At 58.3% G+C, this 19,091-nt stretch overlaps 1 protein-coding gene across 1 annotated transcript in view; it reads right to left on the bottom strand.

Annotated features, from left to right (window-relative positions):
* SORCS2 (sortilin related VPS10 domain containing receptor 2) overlaps positions 1–19,091 on the bottom strand; it is a gene marked incomplete at both ends in the record, with an annotated part of 482,856 nt that overhangs the window by 170,240 nt on the left and 293,525 nt on the right. Inside the window, one exon of the mRNA XM_082653831.1 lies at positions 15,865–15,964. Coding sequence (XP_082509957.1) covers positions 15,865–15,964 — 100 coding nt within the window. The remainder of the gene's footprint in view (positions 1–15,864; positions 15,965–19,091) is intronic.

Below are 19,091 nucleotides of genomic sequence, written 5' to 3'. Positions count from 1 at the left end.
TCTGGAGGCCCCAGAGGAGAATCTGTTTCCTTCCTTCTCCAGCTTCTCGAGGCGCCCGCATTCCTTGGCTCGTGGCCCCTCCTCTGTCTTCAAGCCAGCAGCGCAGTGTCTTCAGTCTCTCACTCGGACCCTCTGATAAGGACCCTTGTGATGACACTGGGCCCACCCGGATAATCCAGGATAATCTCCCATCTCAATATCCTTAACCTAATCTCGTCTGCAAAATCCCTGTTCCCACCCATTTATGGTGACATTCATAGGTTGGGGGATTTAGGATGGGGGCGTCTTTAGGGGACCTTATTCAGCCCCCAACGGTGCACAGCAGCTATGCCCCCGTGGGCCTGCCGTCATCCATCTGTGTCACAGAGGAACCAGGAGGCCCAGGCGTTACGTAACAGGTCCAAGGGCACCCTGGCTGACAAACAGGAGGGTCACGTTGGAACCAACGTTGTCTCTTACCGTACCCTGTGGTCCCCTGTCAGAAAGATGGACAGAGGGGCTCGGACACTTGGACCTTTTATTTCCCCCTTAGGACAAAGGACGTGCAGTCACAGGCACCCACTCCCGTTTATTTGGGGAGACTCTCCCACCTCCCACTGTCACCCTGGGACCATCCGTCAAGGCCCCTCTGCCTTCGCAAGTGGCAAGTCCACGATCTCTCGGAGACACGCGGGTGGGTGACGCTGGGTTCTTTGCCCCTGCAGCCTCCCTGCCCTTTGCCGGCCACTTTCCTGGGGTTCTAATTCCATCTGACGTCTTTCCAGTAAAGATCCCTCTGCTGCTGCAGGCTTGCACTGGCTTCTGCTGACCGCCACCAAAGCCCCACAGCCACAAAAAGCTGCAGTGCTGGGGGACCATGGACTTGCAGGAGGCTGACATTCCTCTTGCAGGTGCAGAAGCTGAGGCCCAGAGAGATGCTGTCCTCTGCAGGCAGCCCTGGAGGACAAGGCGGGGGCAGGCCCGGAACCCAGGTCCCCACTGACTCCAACCTTTACCCCCCACAGCACGGTGTTAGGGTTGCTCAGGGCCAGGGAGCCCCCCTGGCGCGCGCGCGCGCACACACACACACACACACACACACACACGAGGAACAAAAAGACACTGTCTCCCTGCATTGTAAACAGGAGAGGCCTTGCAAACAGGTTCATCTGGACCATTTTTCTAGATTCCACATATATGCGTTAATATACGATATTTGTTTTTCTCTTTCTGACTTACTTCACTCTCTATGACAGTCTCTAGGTCCATCCACATCTCTACAAATGACCCAATTTCGCTCCTTTTTATGGCCGAGTAATATTCCATTGTATATATGTGCCACATCTTCTTTATAGAGACACAGACATAGAGAACAAACATAGGGACACCACCAGGCGGGGAAAGGGGGGGGGATGAATTGGGAGATTGGGATTGACATATATACACTAACTAATAGTATAAAATAGATAACTAATGAGAACCTACTGTGTAGCACAGGGAACTCTACTTCACTTTGCTGTACAGTAGAAACAAACACAACATTGTAAAACAACTATACCCCAATAAAAAAAAAAGAGGAGTGGCTATCTCCGGTCACCACCAGCCCTCCCCCAGCCCTGTCACCAGCAGATCTGTGTTTGAGCTATGTTGGACTCATTCCAGTCTTTGGGAACAAACGCTAGGGCTCACTCCATCTCCTGACGCCATCCCCCTGTCCCCACGCCCCCAGCGCTGGGAGCTGATGTGGCCATTCTAGTCAGTTCCCAGGGGCCCATGATGTGGTTGTCCTGAACGGGCCTGGGCAGTAAAGTTGGATAAGACGTGGCGCTGGCCCAGGAGGAGCCTCCACTGGTCTGGAGAGAATGGATGAGATGGACCCTGACAACGAGCCCTCTGCAGACAGTGGGCTGTGGGTGCTCATGGGAGGGAACAGGCGTTAATTGAGCACCTACTACACGTCCAGGCGGATGCTGGGCCCTTCATAAGCTTTGACATATTTTTTCTTTCCCGTGCAGAGCGCATCATGTCACATTGAGGACACAGGGTCTCGAGAGGCCAGTGGCTGCCCAAGTTCATCCCACCCCAGTAAGAGCAGGGGAAGTGACCAGTGACAGGTAGATTATCAGTGCCCCAGGTCCTGGCCTGGGTTCAGGGCCTGCTGGCATGGGGAACCCTCCCCCCACCCACAGCTCCTTACACAAAGCCCCCCCCACCCCCATTGGGGTCCACATCTGGAACGCTGTGAGGGTAGGGCACCTCCATGGGAAAGCAAGTTGTGACAAGGCTGGCTGTGAGGTCTTTCTTTCAAGCTAAAAATATACACTTACTGCTGAGTTGGAAGAGGCAAGAAGAGGGAGTTTGAGATTTGAAAGAAAAATTCCTCAAATAAGGAATGATTTTTTTTTTTAACAGTATAGTTAGAAGAAACTCAACAGAAGCAATGTCAGTAAACGCTGGTTGATGCGGACACATGGGCTGTTCTTTCTTCCATCTGCTCTTGTTCACAAAACCTTGCTTGCCAGGCTTGAGGACCCATCTTCCCTTCACTATATTCCACTTGGGTGGGCTGACCCTGCCCCCCAGAGAACACATGACCGGACCTGGCCAATCAGAGCACCAGCTCCCTCTGGCCACACCCACTGCTTCAGGAACAGGTCACATGATCCCAGCCCAGCCAATGGGAGTCTTCCTTGGGATCTGTGCTGAAACTACTGGGAAAGGACCCCTGCTCCTTCTGAGATCATGGTGCCAAGGATCACACGTGCCTGGGGCTGCCAGAGGTCTTCTTTTCCACCAAACAACCCAGCTGTGCCTGAAACTCAAGCCTAAGCTCAGGAGAGCAGAGCCGAGAGGTGGGGAGCGACAGACTGATTCCTGGTGTCTGTCACTGTTCGAGCCCCGGATCAAGCCGTGCCTGAAGGACGCCCTGCCCCTGGTCTTCAAGTCACATAAGCCAAAGTCTTACTCTTCCTGTTTGAGTGACTTCATATTACTCGCAATCAAAGGAGCCAGCATGGTGGGGGGTATGTATTTGGTGGCTGGTTTGTCAAAGGAAGACAAGTAGAACAGAAAACACGAGAAATAAAAGGCCCCACAAAGGTCACGTGCAGACAGCTGCTGTGTGACATAGGTGCTGCCACTCTACCCCTTTGGCACCCAAGCCTGACACCACTGACCAATCGGGCCTCCTTCCCACTGCACGAACACGGCCCCAAGTCCTTCCCATAAACACCTGCAGAGAATGACACAGGCAGGTGCTGATATCCCTGTTTCCAGCCGACGTCTAGTTCAGAGAGAGGTGAAGTGGCTCGTCCCACTCTCCTCACTAATCAAATCCGTGTACGTACATGAGACACTCTGTTCCCTTGATTTATATTTTCCCTCGTGTCTGACGATTTCTCCTAGTGCGGGCAGCCACCGGATAAACCACACAACTCGCCGGATTCCCGGAAACCGGGGTGTTTGTACACGCGGGGAGGAGAGGCACGGTCAGTACCTTTGTGAATGATAGAATGCAACGGCCAAAGCTGCGCGACAGGCACGTACCGGAAATACGCATACAAAGCGCTTTCCCTGGGCTTCCCTCTGCCTCACCGTGGATTTGCCCCGTACCCGCCACAGAGCCTGGGTGGCAGGGAGGGCACAGTAAGAACCCCCGCCCAGACGGGGGTCCAGCTCCTCCACGCCTCCCACACTGCCCTGACCCCGAAGAATGACTTCATCTCTCTGAGCTGCAGGCTGCTCACCAGCAGGTGGAGGACACCTGTGGCTCAGCTGCTGTGTGGCTTCGGTGAATAATGATACACACACACGGCAACGCTCGCGGAACGGCAATGGCTCGGTGCCCGACCCCGTGCCCGGGAGCCCGGAAAGCACCTCGTTCAACCTTTACAGAAACTCTGTGATGAGGAAGCCCATTTTACCAACAAGGCTCAGAGCGGCCCAGGAAATATCCCCAAGTCCCAGTCCCTCCTAGATCCAGGACCTGCGTCTCCACTGCTGGGACGTAGAGGAGCCGCACCCTCCTCTCCCCGGGGCTGCTGTCAACGCCCCACCCCGCGCGAGCCAGCGGCACCACGCCCTCCAGCGTCATCCACGGCCACACGCCTGCCCACTGTTTTCCGTCCAGGCCCTCACATTACAAAGCTCCTTCCATTCCAAGGAGAAGCCCTTCGACCCTCGCCCCGGATGGCAATGGGACCAAAAGGGTGTGGGACGACCTGGACCCCAGTGGAACCCCATGGTGCCTGGCTCTCCACGGGCTCAGACACCGCAGTATTCTCAGGTCCCTGGCAGCCTGGGGGCCCTGGGACCCTGGGTAATGCACGAGTTTCTTATGGTTGCTGTGGTAAATTACTACAGCTTCAGGGCTACAGTAACACAGGTGTATCGTCTTACAGTTCTCCAGGTCTGAGTACCAGATCAGTGTCGCTGGGCTGAAGCCCAGGTGTGGGCAGGGCCGCTTCCCTTCTGAAGGCTCCAGGGGAGAATCCACTCCCAGCCTTTCCCACCTCCTAGAGCTGCCCACGTTCCTTGCCTCGCGGCCTCTCCCGTCTTTAAAGCCAGCAGCGCAGCATCTTCCAGTCTCCCCGCTCCCTTCTCTCCCCTACTCCCCCTACCACCCTGTGACCTTCTGCTTCCAATGTCACATCTCCTTCCCTGATCCCCCTGCCTCCTCTTACAAGGATTACGGTGACAACGGTGGGCCCAGGGGATAATCCAGGATAACCTCCCCATCTCAAGGTTCTCAGCTTAATCACATCTGCACGGTCCTCTTTGCCATGAGAGGTAACATGTTCACAGGTTCTGAGGATTCGGATGTGGACATCTTTGGGCGTCATTATTTGGCCCTAGCAAGGGGATGGAGAGGTGTCGTCTGTCCTAACTGCCTTAGGGGAGGTGTGGCCCGGGGAGGGTGTACCCTGAACTGGAGGAACACGGGGAAGGGCCTGAGCTGGAAGGGATCACCGCTTCTGATGGCCAGCTGGTCAGAGGGCACGGGCCTGCGGGCTGGGGAGGCGGGCAGTTTGGGCTTCACATGAAGAACAACAGAAGGCCAGGCGGCCCGGGCAGAGCTGAGCTCTGGAAGCTGAGGGACGCAGGTTAGGGGGGACTGGGGTGATGGTAGGAGGTCACTGGGCTGAGCCAGGTCAGAGGAAGGGTAGCTTGGGCGGGGGTGGCAGAGGACATGGAGAGAGGCCCAGGGCGCTGGCAGGAGTCCACAGTGGGTGGGGTGTGGAGGGTGAGGAATTTGGCAGTGCAGAGGACCACGCTTGGGCTTCTGCCCGTGTGCCCGCGGGGATGTGGCACCAGCTGTGGGTAAAGGCCTGGAGAAGGCCAGCTTACACGTCAGGATAGGAGTTGATCTTGCAGCCACGGGGTGGAGCCATGGGGGAAAAATTCAACAAAGGTGCTGATGCAAAAAAAAGAAAAACAAAGATTCCGGAAGCTGGAGGCGCTCTTAACCTATCCAGGGCCTCCTTGCGGTGACTGGGCTTCCCCCACTGCGGAAATCACTGTCAATTTGAAGTCGTTCTAACCAGGCTATGGTCCTTCAAGTTTCCTAAGAGCCTCCATGCACAAGGACAAACGCATCTGCCACTCTTTTCTGAGCACTTGCGTTTGAAGGGAAGAGGGGTGAAATTCGGGCTGCGGCCAACAGCTGATCAGAAGCAGGTTCCTTAAGCCCGGCTCTCACTTAACGGGGATGCTGGGCGGGAATACCGTGGGAAACTAGGATGGGGTCTGCGCTGAGTCGGTGCACTCGGCCCGGAGGCAGCATCCCTTCCCACACCGGCTGCACAGGACACAGTCGATGACCTTCAGGGCCACGCGGCGTGGTCAGCCTGTGTTCGCGGGTCCCCCTGGTGGCCCTCAGGCATGAGGGCAATAAACCCATCACCTGCTCTCCCATCCAGAGGGCAGCACCACCCATTCTGTACCTCGTACTGAGCCAGCCAGGGCTTCTGTCACTGCGATGGAGGCCACGTCCAACATAGAGACGGGGCCACGATGGGCCAGGAGGGGGGTCCGCACTACAGGTGAGGAGGAGAGAGCTTTCCCGTTCTGGGGTCCCCCTCTGGGCGGGCCGGCGTTGCAGCTGAGCAAGCACCTCATTCCCCAGCCATCCGGGGCGGGGGAGAAAGAGCAGGATGGAGGGGACCGGGGTCAGCGCCCACTCGCTGTCGGCCGACCTGGAGACCATGCCCGAGCCCCTCAAAGTGTCTGAGCTCCCCGGGATGGCGATCCCCCACCTCCCCGGTCTCCGTGATGCAGCAAAGGTGGTTCTGGGCCAAGGACACACACCCTGGTTTGCCCTGAAGACAGAGCCAGCCAAAGGCTTCAGTTTATGGGTCAAGTGAGGGCAGCAGGTCTGGCAAACATCAGGGCCTCCCAGGGCCTGCAGCGACAGGAGAGTGGACTCACGTGACGTGGGGCCCCGAGAGACACGTGCACGTCCCGCTCGCCACCCCATCGACTCACTCCGTGAGGCTCTGTTTTCTCATCTCTAACATGTCAGCTGCAGTCACTGCCTTGGGGTGCCACTGTGCCCCTGGGTGATTCCCCATCGCTCTCGCCTCCCCGGCCCCAGCCCGGCCTCTCTCCCTCTCACTCCACCCGGCCCGGATGGACGGACACGTGCACACACAGAGCACTGAGCAGAACACAGTAGGTGTGCATCAGGGGGTCCCTGGGACGCCGCGAAAGAGGATGAAGCCCCTGACACACAGGTGGGGGCCCCGAGACGCCCCCGGGATGGCCCTTTTACATTCTACTTAATTTTGTGGTTATGGCGTTTGGGGTTTCAGAATCCGCACCATCTGCAGAAGACAGAGTAAATTCGGAGTCTCTTTCCCTCTCTGCTTATTAGTTCCAGAGGCCGGAGCCCAGGAGACGTGTTTTCTGAGAAAACCTTTTTTCCCTTTCTCTCCTCTCTCCTGCAACAGCCTACTGGCTTTAAGAGGGCATCATTTTCCACACATTAGCTGAAGTTTCGAGAGTTTCGCTCTATTTCTGAGACAGAAGCTCTGTATACCGACAGGCCCAATTGAGCCATTTTTCTCATGGACAGGAGAGGACACTCAGTGCTCCGGGGAAATGGAGCACGGAGCACATCGCCGACTGGAAGCGAAGGCCCGTGCGGCACCAGGTCTACTTCCCAGCCCCTGCAGGCCCCCGCGATCGGGCTTGTCTTCCCACCAGACAGGGGCTCCCACCCCTGGTAACTGATCTCGAGCGCCAATCCGGGGAAGGGGGTGACACCTGGGGACCGTGTGGGTGGGGTTCGGGAGTCCTGGCTTTACCCTCAGAGAGCTGGGGGTGCGGGGGATCGGATTCCACCCCATCTGCCTCGTCCTGTGTGCCAAGGCTGACCAGAGAACCCCGGAACAGGAAAGAGGCTGCCCAGGCTGCGGGGAGCCCCCTGAGAGCCCACCCCATGGAACCAGAGCCGCAGCGGGCACACACGGCTCTTCCATGCTGCCAGCCCTGACTGGTCTCCTGCTCTGGCCTGGCCACGCTGAGGGCCTCCTGGCCATCACCTCTGGAGGCTGCAGGCCAATGGACACAGTGTATCCCATCCTGTGTTCTTCATGCTCCCCCTAAGGTCTACCGCCTCTCCAGGGCCTCCCCTGTATCAGGAAACAGCACCCCCATTCACCCACTGCTCATACCAGAAGACTGGGGGCATCATCTAATCACAGCATGTCTTCTGACCGTGTCCCTGCCCTCCCCGTGAACCTGCCCACCCAGGATCAGCCTCACCATTGCTCACCTGGACCCCACAGGTGTTGGAGCCACACAGACGCCCATCAGATGGCTGAATGAGTGGATGGATGGGTGGGTGGGTGGGTGGATGGATGGGTGGCTAGATGGGTGGGTGGGTGGATGGGTGGGTGGATGGATGGGTGGGTGGGTGGATGGATGGGTGGGTGGATGGATGCATGGGTGAAGAGTGGACTCTCCTTCAGTCCACGCCAGCCTCCCCACCACAACAAAAGAACTTTCTTAAAAGATAAGCAAACCAGCACATCTGATCTCATCCCATGGACCCTTCCTGCCTCGTCCTTGAGAACAGCCCACTCGGGGCTCCCAGGGAGGCCTGGGTCCCCCCACCAACGGCCTGCGTGCATCCTGCCTGGAGAGTGTCATCCAGGCATGGCTTCAGTTTGCAAGCGTGCAGGAGCACAGGGTGCCATGAATGCCCCCTGGCAGGCAAGAATCTACAGCAGAAACAAAACTCAACAAGGCCTGCCCACCTCCCACCCCAGAGAACTAGTGCTGTGGGTGCCCAGCCCCCCCTCACGTCGATGGAGCACACACCAAGAGGGCGCACCTGGCGTCTCCGAGTGCTTCACGTTCAGTGGCAGCCCCGGTGCAGGCCCAGGTCCCAGGGTCTGGGGAGGCGTCCTGAGCGTAAGCGCTACCTGTGAGGGCACGGCACCAGGGCGCCCATGTCCCTGTGCCATGCAAAGCCACAGACGCAGATGTGGCCAGCTCTGCAGCAGCCCAGATCAGATACGGACACCCCTGAGCTTGCCGCCTTACGTTCAGTGTGCATCTCAAGCCCATTTTCTGACAATAGGGAGAAGGCGGGTCCTCCTAGGGTGACGGGAGGACAGAGTAGGGGTCCAGGCTCAGGCCTGATGGCACTGTTAGGCCTGGGAAAGATGCGCAGTGGCGAGGTTGGTCCTCTCAGAGCTCCCGCTGTGTGCCAGGCACTGTGTCTGCAGGCCCGTGCACTGGCCTGGCTCAGAGGTGGGGGCACTGAGCCCCTGATGCTGTACAACGCAGACACTGCATCTTCGACACGGGGGCCAGGCGCTGTGGTACATCATCTCATTTAATCCCCAAATTACACCTCAGAGAACCAGGAAGGGGAGACACCAGGATGCGAACCCCCTCAAAGCTGGGTTCCCACCACTCTGTGCCTCGGTCCCTTCCTCATGGCACGTCCTTGGTCAGATGTTTGGGCCGGAACAGGGAAATGCTGGTCAACACTCGGGAAGAAGATTTCAAAGCAAAGTATAACACAGTTGCACAAGCATGTCAATGAGAGGAGAAACCCACAAAACGAAGTCCTTGCTGCTTGGAACGCTTTTTAAACACACAGGCAGGTCCTGGGCTTCCAAGCTCCTGGAAACGGGGTCTGGGGATCCCGCAGGACACAGCCGGCGCCAAGTCTGCCAGGGGCTGCTACTCTCCATGTGAGGGGAACCGACAGAGGTCGCCCCACCGAGCAGTCCTCTGAGCAACAGGAGGGTCTGCAGGTGGCCGTGTCCATGGGACGGAGCTAACCTCGGCTCCCTCCGGAGAGCCAACCACCACCGTGCACCGCTGGAGCCAAAACAGGAAACAAGACAGGGACTGATCCAAGGGGTCAGCTGCCAGGGAAGAGGGGGCGGGGCTCCACCCAGAAAGGGGTGGGGCCTCCACAGCAGGGCGGGGCCTCTGCGCTAGAGAAGAGTGGCCTCCACAGCAGGGAAGGGAAGGTTGCCTCCATACTAGAAAGGGGCGGGGCCTCTATACCAGCGAAGGGGCAGGGCTTCCACAGCAGGTAGGGGTTGAGGCCTCCACACTGAAGGGGAGGGGCTGCCAGGTAAGGGGCGGGGGCTCCATACCAGGAAGGGGTGGGACGTCTATACCAGGGAAGGGGCAGGGCCTCCACAGTAGAGGGGAGGGGTCTCTATACCAGGGAGGGGGCGGGGCTTCCACAGCAGGGAGGGAGTGGGGTCTCCACACCGGAGGGGAGGGGCTGCCAGATAAGGGGGTGGGGCCTCCATACCAGGAAGGGGTAGGGCCTCCACAGCAGGGAGGGCCTGGAGGGGCCTCTATACTAGTGAGGGGGCTCAGGGCTGGAGACCAGGTTTGGGATAAAAGGCAGGGGAACTGAGTAGAGGAGAGAGAGACAGAGGCAGAGATGGGGAGACAGAGAGTGCCTAGGACCTGTTCTACACCTGGAACAGAAAAGACATCCAGAGACAAAGAGTGGAAGAAAGTGCTTCCTTTCATGTTTTCACACACTGAGAGTCCCACGGAAGCGGACATGCCACGGGCTGTAGAGTAATTCACAAGCCCCGGCCTCACCTCAGCTGCCGGACACAGTTGCACCAATGGGGCAGCAGGGGCGGGAGGCAGCACCACCCGTCTCCCCAGGGAGAGCTCTGAGGTCCAGAGAGCTTGGTTCAACTGCTGCACTGGGATCTGAACGCGGCTCCCAGGCCTGTGCCCTCTCCCTTAGGCTTCCTGCCGCCTGGAGGGGGCGGCCTCGGTGACCCTGAGGACAGGCTGTTAGGTGTGGGAACAGAGCTGCTCAAAGGTGGAGCCGGCAGTGGGAAGGGCAGTGACAGTAGGGCCACCTGGGTAGGGTGCAAACCCTGACTTGGCTGTCCACTGGCGTGTGGCCTCGGAGGAGCTCCAGGACCTGTCTGGCCTCGGTCCCTTCTCCTGTGAGATGGCGCACAAGTCCTGACTCTGCCAGGGGTTGCAGGGATCAGAGAGAACGTACATACGCTCCTAACACGGAGCCCGATACATAAAGAGCCTTTGCAGCTCGGGCTCTTCCGCATCGCGACCAGCCACGGTTCGCGCTCTGCGACGCTGAGTTTCTCGAAGGCAAGATTTCGGTCGGATTCAGTTTTCGATCCTGAGTGCTCGGCATGTGGCGTTTTCTCAAAACGTCTCAGGTGAGTGAGCGGAATGAATGAATAGATGAATTGATGGAGATCTTGTCCTGACCCTGTGCTTCTCCAATTAGGAGTCATGTACCCAAGAGGGTCCACGCTGGTGGCTGGGCCAGGGGTCCTGAGGCTTAAAACAAGAGGATTGTCCTGGGTCATCAGGTTAACAAAGACTTTTTGTTGAAAGTGTGTGTGTGTGTGTGTGATTTTAGTATTCAAACCAACACTGATATATCATGAAGTAAAGTGAAAATTCACATGACACTTGAAAGCAATTCGTGCCGCGGCCAGCTCCCCCGGGCTGTACCCTCACACCCTCTCCCCGTGCCATGGGGTTCTCGTGCTGAGTCAGAAATGTGCTCGTAGTCCAAAGCCAAATCGGGTACTCAGACAGCACGGAAGGCACACGGGGGATGCTGAGGGATCCTCAGGGCCCCCAGGGTCTCAGGTCACGCCGTGACAATGGTAGAATGCCTCACCCATGGGCATCAAGGCGGGAGCTCTGATTATACTACAGGCAAGACAAAAATAAAAGGGAATTCACTTTGTAAGACAGGTTGCAAAGTGGTCTCTTAAGAAGCTATAAAGTACTGCTTCGCCTGTAATTGTTGTTGAATGTACTCCTAATAGCGTTCACACCTTCCTGCAAAACCTATCCGATGACTGGAGAGGTAGACCCTCAGCTCACGCTGAAGCAGGCGCCCCTGCAAATAAAGAACCCCATCTTTTCCCAGATCACACTCACTCTGGGGTAAACCTGTCCCGCTAGAGGCCGACTTTGGCCCCTTTTCTTATTCCTCCCACAAAAATGCAGCAGGAGAGGTTCGGTTTCCCAGGGCTCCACCAGAGCCTCAAAGGTTCAGGAAGGATCAAGTTGCTTGTCCAGTTCACCTTCATATCCCAGCGCCCGGCAAAGGACCCCAGCACATAGTAGGTGCTTCGTGTGCAACAAGATTGGACCCAGGGTTCTCACCCTCCAGCACCAAGCATGCAGCCTGGCACAGAGTAGGACCTTGACCCACATCTGCTGAATGGATGGGGGTCAGATTGAGACAGAGCTCGGACATCTGGTGAAACCTGCCCTCTTGCGGAGGAGAAGCCGAGACACGTGGTAAACAGAGCAGAGTCTGGGCTCTGCCCACGTGCATCTCATTCCCCAGCTGCTGCTCTTCCCCTGGGAGGAGACCAGGAGAGTCCAGAATGCCGGAGGTGCAAGGGGCTTTGGAGAACCCCCAGTTCAACCTCCTGATCTTATGGAGCGAGACATTGAGGCCTGGAGAAGAAACAGGATCTGCCCTGAGTCACACAGCTCAGCTGTGGTCAGATCGAGCCCTGTCCAGCCACAGCGGGTTACACACTCCCCACTTCCAGCACAGCAGGCTGCGCTGGGCTTGCACAGACATGGGGAACCCCATCTGCCCCCTGGAACTTTGCCCCAGGGTGCCTGGTGAGCTCAAAGTTATGACAGAGGGGGCTCTGGCATCTAGCAGAACTGGATTTAAATCCTTGCTCAATGCCAAGTACAGAGACACAATATGTTTGATCCATTGGTGACAGCTTTGCTACCTACCAGCTCGGTGACCTGGACTATTCTCCCAGCTTCCCCCGAGCCTCTGTTTTCTCATCTGGGCAATGCAGGTGATGACGTAAACCCCCCAGTCATGCCCCGCCTCCGCACAAATAAATGACTATGATTGACATCTGGTTCCGGCCTAGGGCCTGGCATACTGAGAATGATCGCCAGTGGGTGTCTTAGGAATTGAGAAGCTACAGATGAGCGAATAAATGAAGGCAATGACAGGGGGAGATTTTTCCTTTTATGAAATGGAAATCTCTTTCCCTGAAGGGGTCCCACCCCATCTCCAGTCCAGCCCATGGCACCCATATTTCCTGAGTGTTGGCTGAGTGCTAGGGGCTGTGCACAGTTGAGGAGATGGACCTGAGTAAAATCCAGTCTCCACCAAGCAGTCTGCCTGGACTGCTTCCCGATCCCTAGGCCTGCCCTTCAGGAGTTGGAAGACCAGCCCGTAGCCCCCAGATCTCCCCTCTACCTTCACCAGCCCCCGTGGCTTCCGGTTCTTTACGTGACATGGTCTCACATCAGCTTTTTCTGTGACAGGGACTGTGGCTTTTCTGCTCCTACATGCATTTACAACATAAGGTGACATTCACTGGTGCCAGAGATTGGAAAGGGGACACACCTGGTAGCCGTGACTCAGTGGATATCTTCAGTGGCAGAGTCATGAGTGAGGTTCTTTCAGCACTCCCCTGTCAATCTCCCCTCCATCATTGCCCCCGTTAAGAGACGAGACACCTTGGGACCTCCCTGCTGTCCCCTCACTGGAGGGTCATGGCAGAACTGGACTGAGGACAGGGCTCCCCGGCCTGGGTGCCGTCCCCCAGGCTACCCTACAAATGCGGGGTGCCCCATGCAACCCCAGGAAGGAGCCTCGGGCTCCACGCCTACAGGCCCCATCCAGGTGCAGGGGAGTCTGTGGATCAGGTGGGCGACTCGGCAATAGCGTCCATTCAGCGGGACTGGCTGTCGCCTGTGGCACTCGCTCATTCATTCATTCATTCATGCATGCATTCATCCTTTAACATGGGCTGAGTGTTTGTGCTGGGCACAGCGGCCAACCAGACCCGGCCTCTATCCCCAGCGATATTTCCAGGCTAAATGTCCAAATTATCAAAATAACCTCTCACAGGCATCGCCGATCATGTCCTATCTTCTTTTAAAGATGCACACGTCTCCCTGCCTCCATCCCTAACCCAGTGTTGCCCACAGAGGAGGTTCTGCTGAGCACCCCAGTCAGAGCCCCCAGCTCTCCATCTGCCCCGAGCCCCCAGGTAGCCAAAACTGATGCTTCACTCCTGGTGCCCTCTGCCTGCCGGGATGCCCTGCGTGACCTAGAAGCCCCTGTGCTGAGCCCCCGCCCATCATCTCATTAACCCCCGGCCACCCCTTCACAGCAGGACACAGGCTCAGCAGCGGCTGCTTTGCGCAGGACCAGGGTCTGTCTGGCCTCACTGCTGGCAGCCCAGCAGCCCTCCCTGACCTCACGCCTCAGAGACTCCCCGTTCTGTGACTGTCACTGTTGCCTCTGCCTTTCTAGTTTCCAAAGGAGGACATGGTGTTTGGGGCCGGCCCTGGAGCCACCGTCACATCTGGGCACCTGTGGGTCCTCCCAGCTGGTGACGGACGGCAGGGTCAGCTTGGAGGAAGCTTCCGGGACCGGGCTGGCTAGACAGATAGAAATTGGAGGACGTGCAGGAGATGGGCGGCATGGCCTCCCGTGTCCACTGCTGGCTGGAGTTTGGGGGTGATGGGGGGGCCTCTGGCTTGGGTCAGCACCAGCCCGCGGCAGCCCTCCCTTGTCTCGCTCCGAATCACAGGGGCCCCAGGGAGAGAGATGACAGCGGGCAGGGAGGCAGGATGTCTGTCCTTGCCCCTTCCAAGCACTCAGCTCTCCTGGCCAACAAAGGTCTCTGTTCTATGCACAGGCTGCCACACCCAGGCCTGGGCTAGGGTGCTGCCTGGGCATTTCCCTTGCTGCCCCCCCCCCGCCCCCCAAGAGAACCCTGTGGCTCAGAGAGCGGGGACGGCACGCGGGAAAAGCACTGAGCTCCCAGCAGAGCAAGGGCTGCCTCCCAGCGCTGACCCCTCGCCAGCCCGGGCTGGGGCCGACCAGACACAGGACGGGGACAGCTCGGGGAGCACGTGGGCTGAGCTGCGGGCAGTCGGGGTGGGGCGGTAGTTGGGGGGGTCATTCCCCCGTACTTGCTCGCACTCCTGCACAAGAAAACCCCTCAGCTCTGGACCCACATGAGGCTGGGGTCAAATCCAGGCCTCCCACCACCAGCCGTGTGATTAAGCGCCAAGTCTCACCTTCCTACGCCTCAGTTTCCTGCCCTGGAAAATGGGTTAATAACACCTCCTTCCTCGGCCCCTGTGGGACAGAGTGAGATCGTGCACGTGAAGTCCCCGAGCAGGGCCCAGGGAGACCCGGGCAAAACCAAACCCCTGCCTCTCTCTGTTCAGTCCCGAGTCCCCTCCGGGCAGGCACCAGTGTCCCCGTGAAGTCCCCCCCCTCCAGCAGCCCTCCCACCTCTGCATTCCAATTCTGTCCATCAGGAAGCTGTAACAGCCGTAGCAGTCAAGGAAGGGTGTTGGCAGAGGGGAGAGACCTGCTTTAGAAAGCTGACATCCCGTTAAAAAGTGCCAGTCAAGATTCCCTGGACAGCTCCCAGGGAATGGCAACGCACATCAGTCCTCACGTTCCGAAACCCCTACGATGGGGCCTCGGTCCCTGCAGAACCTGCCAAGTTCACGCACACACCGACTCCTCTGAGCCCAATAATGTGCCGTCAGCGTGACCGGCAAACCCTCCGGCGCCCTCCGCATCCAGCCGTCTGGCCATGATGACTCTCTTCCCGGGACGCTCATCGGTCTACAGAGGTTTTCCGGGCTCTACGTGGCGTCAGAGCATCTATCGGTGCCCGTGGGCTGGGCTCTGGTTTCTAATCCCCAATGTCACAATTCTCTGCCGTGACATCATTTCCCAGGAGGAACCTGATCTGTCCAAGTTCCTCTCTGTGACCATGGTCTACTTCCCTGCATGGAGTCAAGTGCGCAGGATGGCTCTGCCCCGGGTGCTTCCTCTGACCTCAGTCTGGGGTCCCGAGGTGGCTAGGAGGCAACCATGGTGCCTCCTCCTCCACGGAACCTGGTGGAGGCGGCCGTAGCCTGGAAACGACAAAGTTCCCTGATCCCACAGTCAGGCGGAGAGCAGAGTCAGAAGACACGCTCAGACCAAGAAAACAGAAAGTAAAGCTCAGATGAGACACCAAGGCCAAATCAAAAGCAAATCAACAACTAAAAGACCCTGCGGGAGATCGGGACGCTCCTCGCTGCTACCCAAGGACGCCAGACCAAAACGAGACATTCCTTCTCCCCTCCAGAGAGGCCACCCCTGCCCCTGCCCTGCTCTACCTGGATGGATGCCGGCCCAGGGCAGGGGGAAACAAACGCACCAGGACAAACTTTCTCCCAAGGCCCAGCTGCTGCTTTAAAACTTAATTCATCCAAACGAATTCAGGCGGAAGCGGGAAGGGTGACGCAGGGAGCTGGGAGGTAAACACCTCCGCCCGCCGTCAGGATCCCGGAGAAGCAAGGCGGCAGCGGCTCCTGCCCTGCAGAGCCTACCTTTCTCTTGTTGGTCGGGCAGATGTAGAAGTTGTCGATGACGGTAGTGACGCCAGGCTGAAGGGTAAGCTTGGTGTAGGACGTCCCGAAGTCCGATGACCTGGGAGGACAGGAAGACAGCTGTCAGTGACAGGCCCCTCCACGTGCAGAGGTATCCAGCCCACCCGGTGTCCCCCACCAGTGTGGGTGCAGCGCCCAGGACACCCTCGGGTGTATCCTCTCCCTTTCCCCGGAGCAGCATGCCCCAGGGGACCAGGAGGAGACTGGGGCTCCCTCAGGGACACCCAGCACTAGCCCAGGTCTGGAGCTGCGAATGCCAGTCTGTCTTCCCACGAGCCACCTGCCCTGGGCGGTCCACGGTCTATGTTAGCTTTACTGTATCTGCGTCTCACTGGTTACAAAGGGTCTCATATGTACTGGCCACGTCTAGGTCCTTCCATCTGTTTGATTCCTCGGAAAACCTGGACAGATTACGTCACTACGTCCATCTCGAAGATGACCAGAGGGCCGGGAGGAGGCTCGGAGGGGATACGTTCTGGCCTGAAATCACTCAGCTGACAGGTGGCCGCCTCAGGGTGTGAGCACGGGCTGCCCACGGACAGCTGGAGTCCTGTTTGCTCTCTAGAAGTTCCCCGCTGCCCTGAGGCCCGTCTGCTTGTCTGTTTCCCTCTCTGGACCCTGAGTTCTTCCGGCGAGCTGCACCCTCCGCCCTGACCATGTGCACCTACAGGGCTGCAGTGGCGGCAGCAGGTACCCAAGCTCCAGAGCTGCTGGGAATCAGACCCCAATCCCTGTGCCGGCCAGTGGGTGTCAGCATCCGCTCGCCACAGCCGGGCCGGGGCCAGTCCCTGCTGCCCAGGGGGGTGCCCACTTTCCTGTCCGTACGGCAAGGGCTGCAGGAGAGAATCTCTGAGATCTAACCTCCGCCCAGAGCGGCCGCAGCAGTGAGAGGGAGATAAGACATCACGGGCAATGTCACAGCAACCAACACGTCGGGACATGGTATTAATTCCATGCTGCAGCTCCGCTGAGCTCAACTCAGTGACTCTGGGCCCAGCACGCCTTGTGACCAGCTGGTTCAAACGTGCTGTGGCCGCAGAGAGCTGGAGACGTGGTCAGGCCCAGGCCGCACTTTCCCTCCAGTCCTTAAACCAACGTGCGTTATTCCAGAGACCTCAGCTTCTCCCAGGCTGTCCTGTCTTCTGACCGGTCAGGAGACTCACCCCAAGGCGGGGACGGGGCCAGGAAGGGGAGCCCAAGGCTACTGAGGCCTGCCGTGCCGGTGCCCCTCGGGCCCGTCCATCTTTCTGATCACCACTGAGACCGGCCTGCATGGAGCTGAGCTCCAGGGCCAAGGGCGGCCGATCCCAGCTGATGGGAGGTGGAAGTGGGGCGGGGCAGTCACCTGGATTCCTGTCCTCGGACCCTAGCACCGTGTGGAGCCTGGCCTGCAGGCGGCCCAAGCAGCCCCTTCGGCCCACGGAGGGGCTGGACCGGGCCGTGAGTGTCAGACTTGCCCAGTGCAGCCTGGGCTCCTGGGGGAGGCCTGGAGCTGCTCAGTGTAAACACCGCACCCCACTGGCAGTGTTTCAATTCCATCCCACAGGACACCCTCAGCACTTCCTACAGGGCGGTACTTCCTCCCTACTTCTTCCCCAAGCTTTCTGTTTCACTGAGGCTCCAGGAAGATGGGCTGTGTTTGTGGCCTTTGTGCTTAGTGGCCCCATGTCCCTGGAAGTCCTCAGGCCCCAAGGTCCTTCCCAGGCCGGGACAGAAGGCAGCCCCTGCCCTCTGACTCCCTGGGAACTCCAGCAGGGGCCGCCCCGCCGGACCCCCAGCAGGGTCCCCTGGGCCTCTGCCCGCCCCTGGCCTCCCCAGGGAGGGCCCGCTGGAGAGAACAAAGCAGCCCCACTGGAGGTGTAACTGGGGAAGCACTTACTCTCAAAACCTCTGAGAATTGATTTTCTTTGGGAAGGAGGGAGTCAGAGGCCCATTGACAGAGGGCTGATCCAGAGACCCAGGAAATTCTAGAACCGCCCCCGCCCCCGACACGAACAGCTGTGCTTGGAGCTCGGTGCCTGGTAACCTCTGAGCCTCGTGGTCCCTCACCTCACACCAATAAGCATCTCTAAGACCTGCGATCGATTCTGCCTTCCAGATACCGGGCAGTCTGCTCCTTCCCTCCATCCTGTTTCCCTCTCCGGCCCAGCTGCTTCCGCAGGGTCCAGCCTCCCCGCTAGTCCCCCACCTGTGGCCACAGCAGCCTGTTCACACCTGCTCACTCAAGGGCACCTGCTGGTGTGGGTCCACAGCAGGGAGCCAGTGGGATCTAGGCGCTGCTGCCCAGGAACTTACATTCTAGTGGGGCCCGGGGAGGAGGGTGATAGATAGATAAGCAAAACTATAGCCGTGTCAAAGGAGACAAGGTCTGGGAAGAAGAATAAACAGGGCAGGGGGATGGAGGGGGCAGGGGATTGCTGTCTCAGAGAGCGTGGCAGGGAAGGGCCCTCAGACAGGTGATGTCTGGGCTGAGACGGGAAGGAAGGAAGAGAACGTGCTAAGTGCCTGGCTGTGGGAAAGCCACCTGTACTGGGTTAAGTAATGTCTCCCCCAAACTTATGTCTACCCAGAACCCGTGAATGTGACCTTTATTTGCAAATAGGGTCTTTGCAGATGGAATTAAGTTAAGATGAGGTCATACTAGAGTAGGATGGGCCGCAATCCAGTGACTGGTGTCATTGAAAGAAGGAAATGTGGGCAGAGACACACAGACACGCAGGGAGGACGTCGTGTGACCACGGAGACAGGCAAGGATTGCCAACCACCCCCAGAAGACTGGAGAGGGGCACGGAGCAGAGTTCCCCTTGATCCTCCAGAAGGAACCAACCCTGGCGACACCTGGATCCCAGACTTCCAGCCTCTAGACCGCAGACAACAATTTCCATTGTCTAAAGGCAGCCAGCGTGTGGTACGTTGTATGGCAGCCCGAGGAACTAGTACAGCATCGCAGGTAGAGGGAAGGGCAGGTACAAAGGCCCTGAGGACAGGGGCCCCTCTCCCTTCTCTCTGGACAGGGAAGGAGGGATCTGTTTAAAGCAAAGTCCTGCCACTGCATCACCAGCTATGGCAGCGTGCGAAACACCTCACTCCGCCGGACAATGCAAATCAAATTCCTCAGATAGCCATTAGCCCCAAGTCCCAGGCCACCTGCCAGAGACTGGGACATC

The sequence above is a fragment of the Grampus griseus genome (assembly GCF_964374135.1).
Source record: "Grampus griseus genome assembly, chromosome: 4".
In the NCBI taxonomy this organism is placed as follows: domain Eukaryota; kingdom Metazoa; phylum Chordata; class Mammalia; order Artiodactyla; family Delphinidae; genus Grampus; species Grampus griseus.
This window is presented reverse-complemented; position numbering and strand designations above follow the sequence as displayed.